The sequence below is a fragment of the Otolemur garnettii genome, unplaced genomic scaffold, assembly GCF_000181295.1.
Source record: "Otolemur garnettii isolate 467f Iridium unplaced genomic scaffold, OtoGar3 scaffold00005, whole genome shotgun sequence".
Taxonomy (NCBI): Eukaryota; Metazoa; Chordata; class Mammalia; order Primates; family Galagidae; genus Otolemur; species Otolemur garnettii.
In genome coordinates, this window is record NW_003852400.1 from 13,170,091 (window position 1) to 13,185,289 (window position 15,199).

The 15,199-nt window shown below is 36.0% G+C and overlaps 1 protein-coding gene across 1 annotated transcript in view; it reads right to left on the minus strand.

Moving 5' to 3' along the window:
- Positions 1-15,199, minus strand: part of SEMA3D (semaphorin 3D) — a 124,094-nt gene that overhangs the window by 91,163 nt on the left and 17,732 nt on the right. Inside the window, exon 2 of the mRNA XM_023519160.1 lies at positions 10,564-10,724. Within this exon, the coding sequence (XP_023374928.1) occupies positions 10,564-10,724 (161 nt within the window). The remainder of the gene's footprint in view (positions 1-10,563; positions 10,725-15,199) is intronic.

Here is a 15,199-nt window from a genome sequence, read left to right on the forward strand (position 1 = left end):
CTCCCCAGAAAGGCTCTAGCTGGTAACAAATCCGAAGTTGTTTCCCAGGAACACAACCACATTAAAAAAAATAATGTTTTACAAGGAGTGATATTTTATGTGTTTCCTTTTTTCTTCTCTATCATCTCTTCCCCAAATTAGAGGCACTGTGAGAAGAGACGCCTCACCTGTTTTGTTCTCCACTATATTCCCAGCATCTGAAAAAGTGGAAGGAATCGAGTGGGACCTCAATAGTCATGACTTGCGAGAAAGGGACAGAAACGCTAACATCCCATACAGATTCAAATAAATTCTAAGACTGACACGGAATCAATAATTTAGACCCTGCAGCCTAATTCTTCTCGAGGATGGATTTCAAACTTTTGTAAGAAATACACTGTTCATAATCTCTAGGATATACTTAAAGGGATTTATGACTCATTTTTAAGTCCAGTGATTACTGTTGTCCAGCATCAAGTGACATTGCTGCTGCTTCCTACCTTTTTAGCCATTGACACGGCATCATATAGACGGTAAGCACTTGGTAATTGTTTATTGAAAAGTGACCTGGAGACAGTTTTCCTTGACGTTGAAGACAAAGAAGTAGTTCTTGTCAGATTCTGGCAGGAGGCTGAACAGTCTGACAGCATCCTGCTCGTCTCTTACAGTGACCAGATGGGACTTGCACATCAGCACCCAGGCTGGGAAGCCTGCACATCATGAAGGAGCTGATTGTTTTACCTCTGTGATTACCAGACAGCATGTGCTCCGCAGGCAATGGGAACAGATTAATCACCGTGAAACTAAGCAGGGTGCCTTGTACAGAAAGTTAATTTATTAGATTGTCCACATGGTTTTCAAGTGGTTCTATTTTCTTAATTTCAAGTATTAAATAACAAAGGATAGCAATTTTTTTAACAGTAACTTGATTTTAAACGAGAGGTTATTTATTCTGATTCTTTCCCCCCTATGGTAATAGACTTACAGGCTAGAGAATTAGACAAAATGCAAGTTAATAGAACCGGAATCAAAACATATTTGTGCTTATAACCAAAATAAAAGAGCAAATGCAGAATCCTTACGGATAAAAACTGTCTTGTTTGAGACTTCCTTAAAGGAAGGGAAATAACAAGGCCCTTTTCATGTTAGGCAGATAAGAATGTTTAAATATTCAATTGAAAATTGTTATATCTAAAACAACAAACTCTTTTAGCTTAGTTATATTGGTGATATAAATGCTCAAAAGTAAAGGCATACTTTGACAAATTTCAAGTATTCTGAGTAATTTTATAATGACATACCCAATTTCATGTTAAATATAGAGAAATATATACATTGCATTACTATTATTAGGTGGAAGAAAAAACTCTTACACCTGTAAATCCAAAATTATTTCACATATTGATTTAAAATTCAATCTTACAGTATGCAAATTCTAGCTTAAGAAGTTTATTTGTAAGTTTTAATCAATGTTTCCACTTAAGAAATTATGATTATTTTCTGGTTTTAATAACCAAAAGTGCAAAGTTTTTAAATAGACTTGGAGACCTACATGTTACTCTAGCAAGGTGTAATGAAGTCATTTCAAGTTGTTTAATAAAAATATGAAGTTGTTTTAGTTGTTTTATATATGAAATTTATATATTATGTTGATAAATTATTTTCTCATTGTTATACCCATTAGAAGGCTTCCTTTTCATCTAGAGGTCTATTTAATTTTTTACATTAAACAGTTTTTTTTTAAAGATTTCTTTTAAAAGCAAATGCAATTTGTCTTGAACCGTAAATGTTTAAATATTACACTGATTTTTCCCTCAACACTCTAAAGAGAGGTTGAGGTAATAGGTTTTTCTTGGGACCCATGGAATCAAAGAGCATTTTCACTTTTGATTCCCAATGCAGTAATTCCTTGAACATTTTATACATAATTTCAGATATACCTTAATTTCAGATATATCACTTCCAAATAAAAAAATTAAGTTAACTGAATAAAAAAGAATAAATACGATAAGTATTATCTCAAGATAAAAGTAAACTATTTGAAAATTGAAAGTGGACCAGTGTGAGCTCTCATCTTTGGTGTAGATTGCTTGTTATAGGTTAGCTTTCCCGAAACACATCAGACACACGACTGAAAAGCACGGGAAACAAAGCATAAATCACAAATTGTGGATGCTATTCATATCCCCAAAGTAAATGATATCGATGAAAATACTAGCATTCTTCATTTGTTTACTTGTACGAGTCTACCTTGAGTACTTCAAGAATGAGATCCAGTGAGCTCACCTGAGACATTTGGAGGCAAAGCAGCATTCTTTTGAGATATTTTTTAACAGCTGACAGGACAGCAGAGTGTTAAAGCAGAAGCTGAAACTGCGGCAAAAATTAAGGGACAGCTTAAGAGGCAAACTTTCACAGTAGGTGAACAAGAATCATTAGATGATTTTAGCCATTTCCAAGCTATAAAATACTTGGAAACTGGAGATTAGAAAGTCCCCTTTCCCTGGCCTTAGGAAAAATTGTATGTCTTCCAGGACTGCTGTTTCATGACTCCTACAACCCCAGTGGTGAAGAGCAGGTATAAGGGCTTTGTGAACCTCAGGAAGCGCTCCCCCTTGACTGTGCTTACTGTGGGACATCCCAGAGTGACATCTAAAGGGTGAGAGATTGATAAGCAGCAATAAAAACTGACACAGCCTTAATGGCTAAATTGGTATCAGCCTGCACTTCCAGAATGTGTCCAGGGAAGAGTACATAATGGTTTTCAATGGAACAGATGTGAGCCATGCTCAAAAATGGGATGTCATGAGGTCATTGCAGGTCCTGTTCAAGAGAATTGAGTGAAACACTTCAAAAGTAACACCTGGTGCTACTGCAGTCTGTCTCAGGATAAAAAATGAGAACATGGCAGTCAGAGGAGAAATGCAATCACCCTTGTCCAAAGAATGCAAGAAAAGAACTCCAGAAAGGGCAAATTCCAAAAACTCACAAAGGTGCTCATAAGGAGTCAACTTTAAAAGTCTAACAAGGCTAGAAATTTGAGAGGTGACATCATCTGACCGTGTCACAGAGAGGACACTTCCCTGAACCCCTCTTCTTTCTTTCCTTTTTTTTTTCTGATTTGCCTCTGCAGGGATGGTATGGTGCATTTAACAAGCTTAGAGGGAATAAAAGAGCAGTAGGTGGGGACAGTAGAGAAAATACCTCCCAGCTGTCCCTATGGCAAGCCCTCCTCCCCCACATCACAGGCCCAAGCACAGACAGGCATGGGGAGGAGGAGTTATGTTGCTTCAATGGCTAGTTTGTTCAAAGTTTTTATCACGAAAGGGTGTCAGACTTTGTCAAATGCTTTTCTGTCAGCGTCTATTGAGATAATCGTATACAATCTTTGGTTTTGCTTCTGTTAATGTGGTAAATTATCCATTTACCAATTTTCATAAAAATTTCTGCACAGCAAAGGAATTAATGAACAGAATCTATAGACAACCTATAGAATGGGAGAAAATATTCACAACTATACGTGTGACAATGTACTCATATTCGGAATCTCTAAATAACTCAAATCAGCAAGAAAAACCCAAACCACTCCATCAAAAGTGGGCAATAGATATATGAACAGAAGTTTTTCAGAAAAAGAGAGGCAAATGGCCAACAAGCATATGAAAAAATGCTCAATATTATGTCAGGGAAATACACATTAAAACTACCTTGCCCTTATCAGAATGTCATTATTAAAAAGTCAAAAAACCAATAGATTCTAGTGTGAATGCAGAGAGAAAGGAACACTTACACACTATTAGTGGGACTGCAAAGTAGTCCAACCTCTATCAAAAACAGTACGAAGATTTCTTAAAGAAATAAATGTAGACCTATCATTTGATCTATCAATTCTGTTGCAGGGTATCTACCCAAAGGAAACAAAGTCATTTATTTTATGAAAAAGACACCTGCACTCAAATGTTTATTATAGCACAGTTCACCATTACAAAAAAGTGGAATCATTCTGAGTGTCCTTCAATACATGAGTGAATAAAGAAAATGTGGTATTTATATAACAATGGAATATTGCTCAGCCAGAAAAAGGAATGAAGCCATGCCATTTGCAGCAGTTTGGAGGGAAATAGAGAGCATGACCTAAGTGAGGTATATCAGGAATAGAAAACTAAACAGCATACATTCTCGCTAATAAGTGTGAGCTAACAGATGGCACACACCAGTACAAAGTGATATAAAGAACTTGAGAAACCAAGAAGAGGGGAGGGAAAGAGAAGGAGTGTGGAAGAAAAACCTACCTGTTGGGTATAATGAACAATTTCGGGGTGATGGGTACACTCCAAAGCCCCTAGTTAAACATTACACAAGATATCCAGGTAACAAAAATGCTTGTACCCCCTTAATTAATGTTTTGAAATAAAAAAAGGAAGAAAGGAAGAAAAGAAAAATGGAAGGGGGAGAGAGGAAACTAAGAAACAAATGCTTGAATACTATGGTTCTGAAAGTTATACTTTATAATGAATTATTCTCTTTGTGACTTCTTGCTTGCAGCTCGGTTTGGAGACTCATTCCACCCATGTAGATTTGAACTGCTTCCAAAATAAGTAACAGTTTCAGATGGAAGGAGCCCAACAATTCATTAACTCAGAAATCCAACTAAGTAACATAACCAAACAGAGCACACTGGGTATTATTTTTACTGTCAACTATGACTTCATTAATAAAAGAGTTAGAAAGAGAGAGACTTTCAGCTTGTATATATTCCTCCTGAAGTTTACATAGAAAGGGCTCTGGGTTTTATATGAATTATCGCCAGGTCTACTTAAGTCTGGCTGTAGTAGAGAATGTTCACATGTATCGCCCCAGTGACAGATACTAGGTCCTCAAACCATATTGTACAAATATCAAACACTTTCCTTATTATAAAATCTACATTAAACAGGGGTCTAAAGCATCACTTATAAATGAATAACAAATGGATATAAATGCCCTGAAAGAAAAATAATAAGTTCTTTCATATAATTAACTTGTAGAACTAGCTAATCTTTATAAATCTTTTCAAATAGGCAAATATGCTCCTCTTTTTGATTGGTTGAAAAAAGTTTATGCTTTCCTTGGGATGACTATGCTAAACTGAGAAAAATCGGTCCTCTACGTAAGCTACTTTTAGAGAAAGACTGTTTTCTAGTCCCTCTCTCAAAGTGTAGCGAGCAGTATAACTAGCTCCTGAATCTTTCCTTCACTGGAGATGAATGACATAAACAAATCATAGTTACTGTATCCCTCAGACAAGTTTGGGATTTGGTTGATACATTTCTGGCCAGTAAAATGGTAAGGGAAGGCTCTGCAAAAATTTTTCTTGCTTTTAAGAAGGATGCTTAACAATCAATCATAGTACCAAGGGTTAATTCCAACGCCAAGAATGGCAGACAGACAAAAAATAAAAAACAACCCCAAAAACAAAAAACTGAGTCCTTGATAACATTATTAAGTGATAATAAATTTAAATATATGTGTGTGTATATATATATATTTTTTTTTTTTTGAGACAGTTTCACTTTGTCACCCTCAGTAGAGTGCCGTGGTGTCATAGCTTACAACATCTTCAAACTTTTGGGTTTAAGCAAGTCTCTTGCCTTGGCCTCCAGAATAGCTGGGACTACAGGTGCCTGCCACATCCAGCTATTTTTTAGAGATGGGGTCTGGCTCTGGCTCAGACTGGTTTCAAACTTGTGGTCTTAGGCAATCCACCTGCCTCAGCCTCCCAAGTGCAGGGATTAAAGGCATGAGCCCCCACACCAGGCCAATTATTTTTTTTTTTTGAGACTGAGTCTCAAGCTGTTGCCCTGGGTAGAGTGCCATGGCATCCTGGCTTACAGCAACCTCCAACTCTTGGGCTCAAGAAATCCTCATGCCTCAGTTTTTCTACTTTTAGTGGAGACAGGGGTCTCACTCTTGCTCAAGCTGATCTAGAATGCCTGAACAAGCAATACACTGGTCTTGGCCTCCCAGAGTGCTAAGATTACAGGCATGAGCCACTGCACCCAAGTAGATAATATTTTTATATCTGTAGCCACTTAAACTCTGGACATTATTCTTGTTACATTATATAATACATAAGACAGGTATCTTTCATCCTAATGCATGTTAATTGATTTAAGTAATATAGTGTTTCATCACTCAAACGAGGACAAATAACAAAATCAAATCATCAATCAGAAAAATTAGAGAAACACACTGTTTAGTGTCTTGTATGCATAAGACACTGTGCCCATCATTTGAATGGGGATATATTGACACAAATTAATAATGATAATGCTGCTGGCTAGGACATCTGACAAGAACATAAACATACAAAGTGTTCCTGTAAACACAGAAAATAGTTAAATCTTTTCCAGGTGAGGTGGAGCCTCAGAGAGCAAAAGGATGTAAGAATAACATTAGCTCAATGCCTTCAAGATTGAAGAGTGAACTGAGCAAGAAAGTAAATTCCCAGGAAGCTTTAACAAAAACAAAGATTATCTCGTGCAAAATGTCAATGAATAAAATAATTAAAAACAAACGAACAAAGAAAAAAAATAACCTGAGAGTATTTATTTTGGAAAAAATTAATAGGATAGTCTGAGTAAAGAGGAGAGGGGGATGGGAAAAGGGCAGCAGATAAGAATGCAAGTGAGGGAAGGGGGAAGAACAGATAGAACTGAGAATGCAAACATAGGTTGGAAATGGTCTGCAAAGGATTTAGAAGTCAATGCTAAGAAGCCTGGCGTTTATTCAAGTTTCTAGGAAAAACTGCCAGAGTTGTATAAATGGGAGAGACACAATCAGACTTTTAATTTTTAAAGATAACTCTGATGGTAACAGTAAATGGATTAGATAGGAGAAAAAGATAAGCTCTGTTGAATTGTGGTATTATCACTCACACTAGAAAAATACATTGAAATGTTTGCTACCGTATCAGCTTGACTTGACAGCGGAGGCTTTTGCTGTGACTGGATCACAGCTTAATTCTCTCTGCCTCATACCGTCTCCTAACTTTCCTCCCACAGGGTTGATCCCAAGAGCACTCCCTTAGAACAAATATTTCACAAGCTAGTCTGCATCTCAGAGTTGGCTTTTGAGGAACTCAATCTACATTAGTGTTGTAGTGCAGATCCACGTTCTTTCCTGAGAATGTGATCATTTCTGACTGGTTCAATTGCTCCATTTGACCTGGTGCTGGAAGAAGGGTATGTCAAAGTCACATGCATTTTCAGCCCAGAATATATCACAGAGAGGAGCCCACTGGCTATGCCCCAGCAGAAGAGAGGCCTGTGCAACAACTTTGGATAAGTCTAATTAAATTGTGAAGTGTCACATACTTGCGGTGTGCAATTACACTCGCTGTTAGGTCTAGTAAGCCCTTAGAGAAATAGTCCTTCCTCTCAAAGAAAAAGAAATAAAAACCATGTCAGAATCTCATCCCTCTTATCTCAGTGCCAGAGAGTTTAAAAACAAAAACGAAACCAACCCAGTTGACTTAATTTTTGTTTTCTAGAAAGTGGAAAGTTTTTAAACAATTTAGTTTTGACTTTCTACCCTGTAGTCATTTATCAAATTATGAAGCATATTTGTTTACCTGCACTACTCACTGCCATAGACTCAAAATTGAGTCTGAACAAGAATAAAGAAAACAGGAAGGATATTATTAAATATTCATTACCTAACTCATTTTGTAAATGATTTTTCTATAATTTCTGGTGATTCCACACTAAATCCCACAGCAGATATGAATGATAATATAGGCACAGCCTTGTTCCTACCAAAGTTCCAAGTACACGCTTATCCTAAATTTGGCTTACTTCAATTAAGTATTTTTAGCAGATTTTTTTTTAACTGCCAAGGGAAAACAATTCCCAGTCAGTCACTCATAACTCTCGTATATGTTGTAGATTGCTTTAACTCTAAAGGGTACAAAGGACACCCTTCAGCCCCTCAGAGTCCCAACATGTGTGGCTTTCTCCACAGAGGAGTTTGGATCTTTGCCGAAGGGCGCTGAGCCAATGCAAACCCCGTAGGTCTAAACACCGCTGAAGTACTACATCTTGACACTCACTTGCTACTGTGGAGTGCCTTTTAGCACTGGAGTGATTTATATACATTGGAATGGCAGATACCTACATAAACAGACATTGTTACCTTTGCATACATAATCCCCTCATGAATTATATATTTTATAGAGATATAAAGAAATATCAGTTATGTAGAAAATATCTAATTCTATAATGTATTCAGATAACCATGTATTTCAATGAAGTCTAAATGAAATTGCTATTTCATAAACATTTACTTTATTAAATATTAGCACATTTCAAGCATGGAATATGGCCAAAGAGAGATTTGCTTAAAATAGTCACAGAAGGAAGTTATGCTATCAGCATTTATTTTAAGCAATGACCTAATACATTCAGTTCAGATAAATAGACTTTTTCTTCCAATCCCTGAAGGCAGAGAACAGAACATGAACAAGTTCCCTTAAAAGTATGAATCGCTTTTGCTGTTGTACAAAAACTGTAACATATTTGGGAAAATGCCTTTGATACTATATAGTATCTCTTAAAGCAAACTACAAACAAAGATTAAGATTTTTCCTGGGCCTCTTTCATAAAAAGTGTTGTTCCCTGCTAAGATATTTATTAACAATTGAGATATTACTTGATAATATCAATTGACTCTTACGAATATGAACACTTTAAAAGAAATTCCTGAAGAAAAAACACAGCTCAGAAAAATGAAATGGACCTATAATGTTAGAATTGAAACTAAACTTTTCAAATTCCAGTACATAATCAACTGCTCATTTATCCTAAACATTATCCAGGTGACAGAGGAACCTTTAAAAAGATAATCTCGCTCAAAGGAGTAGGGAGCCGGCCCCATAGGCTGGAGGTAGAGGGCTCAAACCCAGCCCCAGCCAAAACAAGTGCAAAAATAAATAAATAAATAAATAAATAAATAAATAAAAGATAATCTCATGAGTTTCTAACTGTTGAGCTGAGAACAATTACTGGCACTATGTTAAGCCCTCACTTTTTGTTGTAGAACCACAGATTACAAGAAATGCATGCAAATAACATTTGTGTTCAAAGATTATTTCCTTATTTAATTTTCTTTCTTTCTTTCTTTCTTTTTTTTTGAGACAGAGTCTCAAGCTATCTCCCTGGGTAGAGTGCTGTGGCATCACAGCTCACAGCAACCTCCAACCCCTGGGCTCAAGCGAGTCTCCTGCCTCAGCCTCCCAAGTAGCTGGGACCACAGGCGTCCACCACAGCGCCTGGCCATTTTTTGGTTGCAGCCGTCATTGTTGTTTTGGCGGGCCCAGGCTGGATTCGAACCCACCACCCTAGGTGTATGTGGCTGGTGCCCTAGCCACTTGAGCCACAGGCGCCGAGCCTTTAATTTTCAGTATTCATAACAAATAACTCCTTTTCTCTGGTGAGACTCAAAACAATGTGGAAGAAGCACTTAAAAATGAATGATTCAAAGGCAAAATCTATTGTTTCAATGCAGGGATTTAGTAATACTAACATGCATGAAGATAAATATTTTGCCTATGCAGATTAATGCTCTAAGAACAAACAATACTAATAACTGAGCATCTGATATTTGATTTTTAAATACATCTCACAATTAACGTTAAGTTAAATTGGCCATTATAGATGAATGCTATAGAAAGCTTCATGGTCCAAGGTCTTTGAATGACTGATAAACAACTCTTGATGGATAGGAAGAATTCAATACTGGCAATGATTGACCTGAAACCTTGTAATAGCTCCTCATGTATCTTTATCAATGCTTCTTAAGAAGAAAGTCAAAAGAAAAATAACAACAGAAGGTACTTCATTGATCCAGATAGGTCATTGATTATGTATTCTCAGCAGTCCCTCAATCACTACCAATCTTGGTACCTATCTCAACTTGCATACATATTGATATCTGCTAAAGTACTAACTAGATAATAATTGATAAAATCCTCCCAATTTCCCACTTCTAGTTAAAAATGAAGGGTAGTAGTAACTGCCTTTGGATTTTACATAACTCACATATATTTATTTTTAGCGGTAACATTGTTCTAATAGTGTTGATGAACGGCATTATTAATCTTCACAGGCTGAGAGTGATTGATTGGGTCATAAAAGAAATTTGTTCAGATGTGAATAAAAGTGTGGATAAAACAGTCTAAACAGTATGGTATTAGGACATCACCACAGTCAAACTACAGTTGAAGTTATGGTTAAATGTTAATTGAAACCTAATAAAGTCACTTGTCAGTTGCTCAATTCAAAGCTTTGTGTTTTTCTTATATAGCCTAGTACATATTCACTAATGTTGGGAGTTTTTCATTCATATTTTCATATGTGAACATTATGCTCACTTACTCTCCATGCCGAGCATGCACATGAACTTAAATCCACAAAAATCCAAAATGTATGTCAGAGGCAAAGTGTTCTTTTAATACGCTCCTTTTAGACACATAATTTTAGGTCACTTAAAACAGAACACAGGTGAAAATATATGAATACAATCAACTGTATATATCAATGAACTGACCTTCTTAAAATTTTTGTTTAAGTCAACCAGACTGAGCAGAAAGATGTGGTCCTTGGCTCCCAGAAGCAGCTTGCCCCTCTCCTCATCTAACAGAAGGGTTTGGAAGTCCAGTCCTTCTGATGAGCCCAGAAAGGGAACACAGCTGTTGGAAAGCAGCAAGTCTATTGGAAAGAAAAAGAAGTAAGGAAAGGAAGAAGAAAGTCTTAATAAGTGAAGTAGTTGCTTGCCACAATATACATACTGTCCCACTTTGTAAGTGCCTGTACCACATGCACAGTATAAGGGCACCAATTCAGTCTTACAGTTCTTAACACATACTCATTTAGAAACAGATGTATTATATTTGTACCTTATGAACACAGTATTTAATGTATGACAAATAATATTAAAAATATTTTTAAATGATATGTGCACATTCTTAAATTATAATTTAAAGCATACACCTATAGTAATATTACTAAATTTATAAAATTAATTCATATAGGTCGGGCATGGTGGCTCACACCTGTAATACTAGCTCCCTGGGAGTCTGAGGCAGGTGGATTGCTTGAGCTCAGCAGCTTGAGACCAGCTAGAGCAAGAGCAAGAACCCGTCTCTACTAAATAAATAAATAAATAAAAATAGAAAATTTAGCTTGGCATAGTGGCCTTTATGAGTAGTCTCAGTTACTCAAGAGGCTGAGGCAAGAGGATTGTTCTAGCCCAAGAGTTTGAGGTTACTGTGAGCTACGATAGCACAGCATTCTACCCAGGGCAACAGAGTGAGACTGTCTCAAAATATGCAAATAAATAAGTAAAGAAAGAAAGAAATTTGTTACTATACGTAAAGTAAACATCACAGTGTGTCATAAATGTGTCATAAATGTCTCAGCACACTCTCCTACCTTTTTAAAAAATAATCTTCATTTTCTGGAGTGGTTTATATTCATATCAAAATTGATGGGGAAATAGATTTCCCATATTCCACCTGCTCTGATAAACTCATAGCCTCCCCCATTGCCAGCATCCCCTACCTCAGTGGTTCATTCATCATGATCATTGACTCTATATTGACAAATCATCACCCCAAGTCCATCATTTACATTAGGGCTTACTCTTTGTGCTGCAAATTTTGGGGGTTTCGACTAAGGTATAAGGACATGTATCTACCATCATAGCATCGTATAGAGCAGTTTCACTGCCCCAAATTTCCTGATGTCTCCATAGGTTTGCCTGTTACACAATGTCATGCCTTTGAATTTATACAGCATGAAGTATTTTCAGATTGATTTCTATCACTTAGTAATAAGCATTTAAGTTTTCTTTATGTCTTCATGGCTCGGTAGCTCATTTATTTTTAGTGCTGACTAATATTTCATTATCTCGAAGTACCCAAATACAATTATACATTCACTGACTGAAGGACATCTTGGTTGCTTCCAAGTTTTGGTAATTATGAATAAAGCTGTTATGACCTCTGTGTACAGGTTTTCACATGGGCACAGATTTCATCTTCTTTGGGTAAATATTAAGAAGCATGATTGCTGGATCTCATGCTTAGGTTTATATAAGACCTCCAAACTGCCTTTCTCACCATCTATACTATTTCATATCCCTATCAGAAATGAAGGAGAGTTCCTGTTGCTCCATACCAGGCGTCCTCCAACTACAGCCTGTGGGCTACATGCGACCCGCTTAGGACATTTATCAGGCCCGCCGGGTGTTTTTGCCACCACTGCCTGTCCTGCTTAGCAGCCGACTCGTCCCAGAGCCCGCGGTCTGGCCCTTCAATGGTCTGAGGGATAGTGAACTGGCCCCCTATTTGAAAAGTTTGAGGACCCCTGCTCCATACCCTTATTAACATTCAGTGTTGTCACAGGTACTTCTTTTTCGATTGGTATTTCTATTACGACATATGATGTGGAACACTTTCCATACACTTATTTTCGCCATCTACATATCTTATTTGGTGAGATGTCTGATAAAGGTTTTGACTCATTTTTTAAAAACTGAGGTTTTTCTTTTGTTGTTGAATTTTAATAGTCTTTGTATGTTTTAGATAACAATCTTTTTTTATCAAATATGTCTTCTGCAAATATTGTCTCCTGCCTTTGGCTTGCTTTTCCCTTTCTTATTTGACCATATTTAGATTGACACTTGTGTTGGGAGGATTAGACTATTTCTGTTAAACGCATGCTTAAGAAGATGCAAACAAAGAAGCAGAATCCAAGCAAATGGATTCCGCAAGAGCTCTGACTCTGAACTAGCAATGGAATCAGAATTTTAAAGCTTCAAAATTAACTAATGCAAACTCGTAGTTTCACAAATTAAGACATTTAATCCCGTCAAGGTCAAGTAGCATGCCCTAAAGTCAAAATTATGTGCTGACGAAGTTGATAATTGAATCAGAGTTCATAGTCTCCGTTTCTCCTTGACACATCTCTGTAGGTCCCAGTTCTTTGTTGCCTTTAGTTGTGATATGTGCAGACTCCTATGAAGTATAAGGAACTCAAATATTTTCAATTGATTTTATCCCAAGTTCTTACAATACCATCTCATTTTTTATAATCCCAGAGTACCAAATACCAATAAGGTAATAATATAATTCATCAGTATATTAAAATCCATCGTATGTTATAAGACTTTGGAACCAAGTCATTATTTTAAAGTAATTCATTATTGACTGATGAGAAAGGTAAAAAGGAGGTAATGTCTTATACATAGGCAACAAGATACTTGGTCATTCCAATATCTGTAAAGTGAATATTTGAGTATCTTAAATTTAAAGGTTATAAACTCATCAGCTATGGACTTTATTGTTATTCCATATTTTGATCATTCTCTTCAATTTTTTTTTTATTTTACAATGAATAAATGTTATTTCCCTTAGTTTCTAAGCTAGAGTCCTGCCTTAGTTTTGACAAAGCAAAAGGCAGAATGCTAAAGAAAATATGATACTCCCTGAAATCATGAGTATGGCTTTCCCATACACAAATATCTTATTAATATTTATTGGTCATACTTTGTGTGCACTGTATGGAAGTCTGAACTCTATACTCATTATTTTTTATTTAATCTAAATATGACTTTAATTGCTTTTCGGACAAAAGACTCAATGGTATCATATTTTTTAGCAGCTCCAAATGCAGTTAGCTTATTTTTACAGGGCTAATACCCAATAAACTTGCCATAGGGATCATAAAGTTGAACTGAGAATAGAATAGTGCAACCAGGAGAAAAGCTGAAACAGATACAATCTAAAACCTTAACAAGAGAATGCACTACACACAAACCTTAATTCAATTAGGCAATTCTCTATTTATAAAGGGATTTCTCTTACTTAGCCAAGATTGAAATAAGCAAAATAAAAATACAGGAGGTGATTCCCAGAAGTATATTTTGATTCAACTAGTAGAGGAAAGTAGTTTATATGATCTAAATCCTTGTTATTTCAAGTGCCTCTAGATAATAATCAATTATTTTGAATCATGCATTGCCTTGTTTTCTACAAAGTGAAACATTACTTAGCATAATGAATAGAAGTACAAACTGTAGGTCCAGGCTACCCCGTCATCTCCTGGCCTCAAAATTGACTGGCTATGTAACCAAAAACAAGACACTTCACCTGTGTCTCAGTTTCCTCACATATAAAATGAGGATAATAATATAAACTGTGTAATAAGCTTCAATGCTGTGAAAAATAAATGAGTTAATATATGATCAGTGTTAAAATAGTGCCTAGCACTTAGTAAGAGATATGTAGCTATCAGCTATTATGTGATAATGGTGTGCTTTTATTAAAGTCTATACAAAATATATAAAAAGAAAATCATAATATTTCTCAACTCATATAGTTCTCATGGTGATCAAAGTAAGCAGTGGATATAAAATTCTTAGAGCAATGTCTGATAGATAGGAAAATATTATTACTTTGGATATGGTTATTAAACTCTGCTTTATGCCAAAAAGGTTACATTTTAAAAATATATTATCTCATCTTCCATTAAATCAGAATTAGGAAGATGAGAACATCTCTATTTTTTTATGATAGTGGAATAATATTGAAATTCTATTCATTCCACAAATATTTATTAGAATTTATTGTGCACTAAGCGTGAAGCATCACATTCTGCTTCTGGGATTAGGGAGCCTTGTGTGTAAGGAGCTCACAAATTGGTGTTGAAACTAATATGTATATAAAAAACAACATGTGAAATAAATTCTGATAGAAATCTGTGCAAAGTGTTAAATATTTTAAGTAATTGTGTATCTCCTTCTAAGAAGAGGTGATATTTGAGCACAGTCTTTAAGGACAATAGAATTTTGACAGAAAATATATAAAGGAGAGTACATTCCAGGCAGAAGAGATGCCACAATGCACCTGTCATCACCTGTAGCCTTAACACACTGCACTTTTAATCTGTCTCCTACTCTGGAGTGTGAGCTCCTTCAGAGCAAAAACCATGTCTTACTTATCATTGAATCTCCACCTTATAACTAAGAATCTGAGACAACAAAGCACTTAATAGATGTTTATACGATTGAAGAAATGTTATATATGCTAGACTACAAAAAATACACATGGCATTGAGAAGTAAAACTAGACATAAAGGCAGCATCTAGATGAAGAGAGATAATGTGGCAGGCTGGGGAGGTT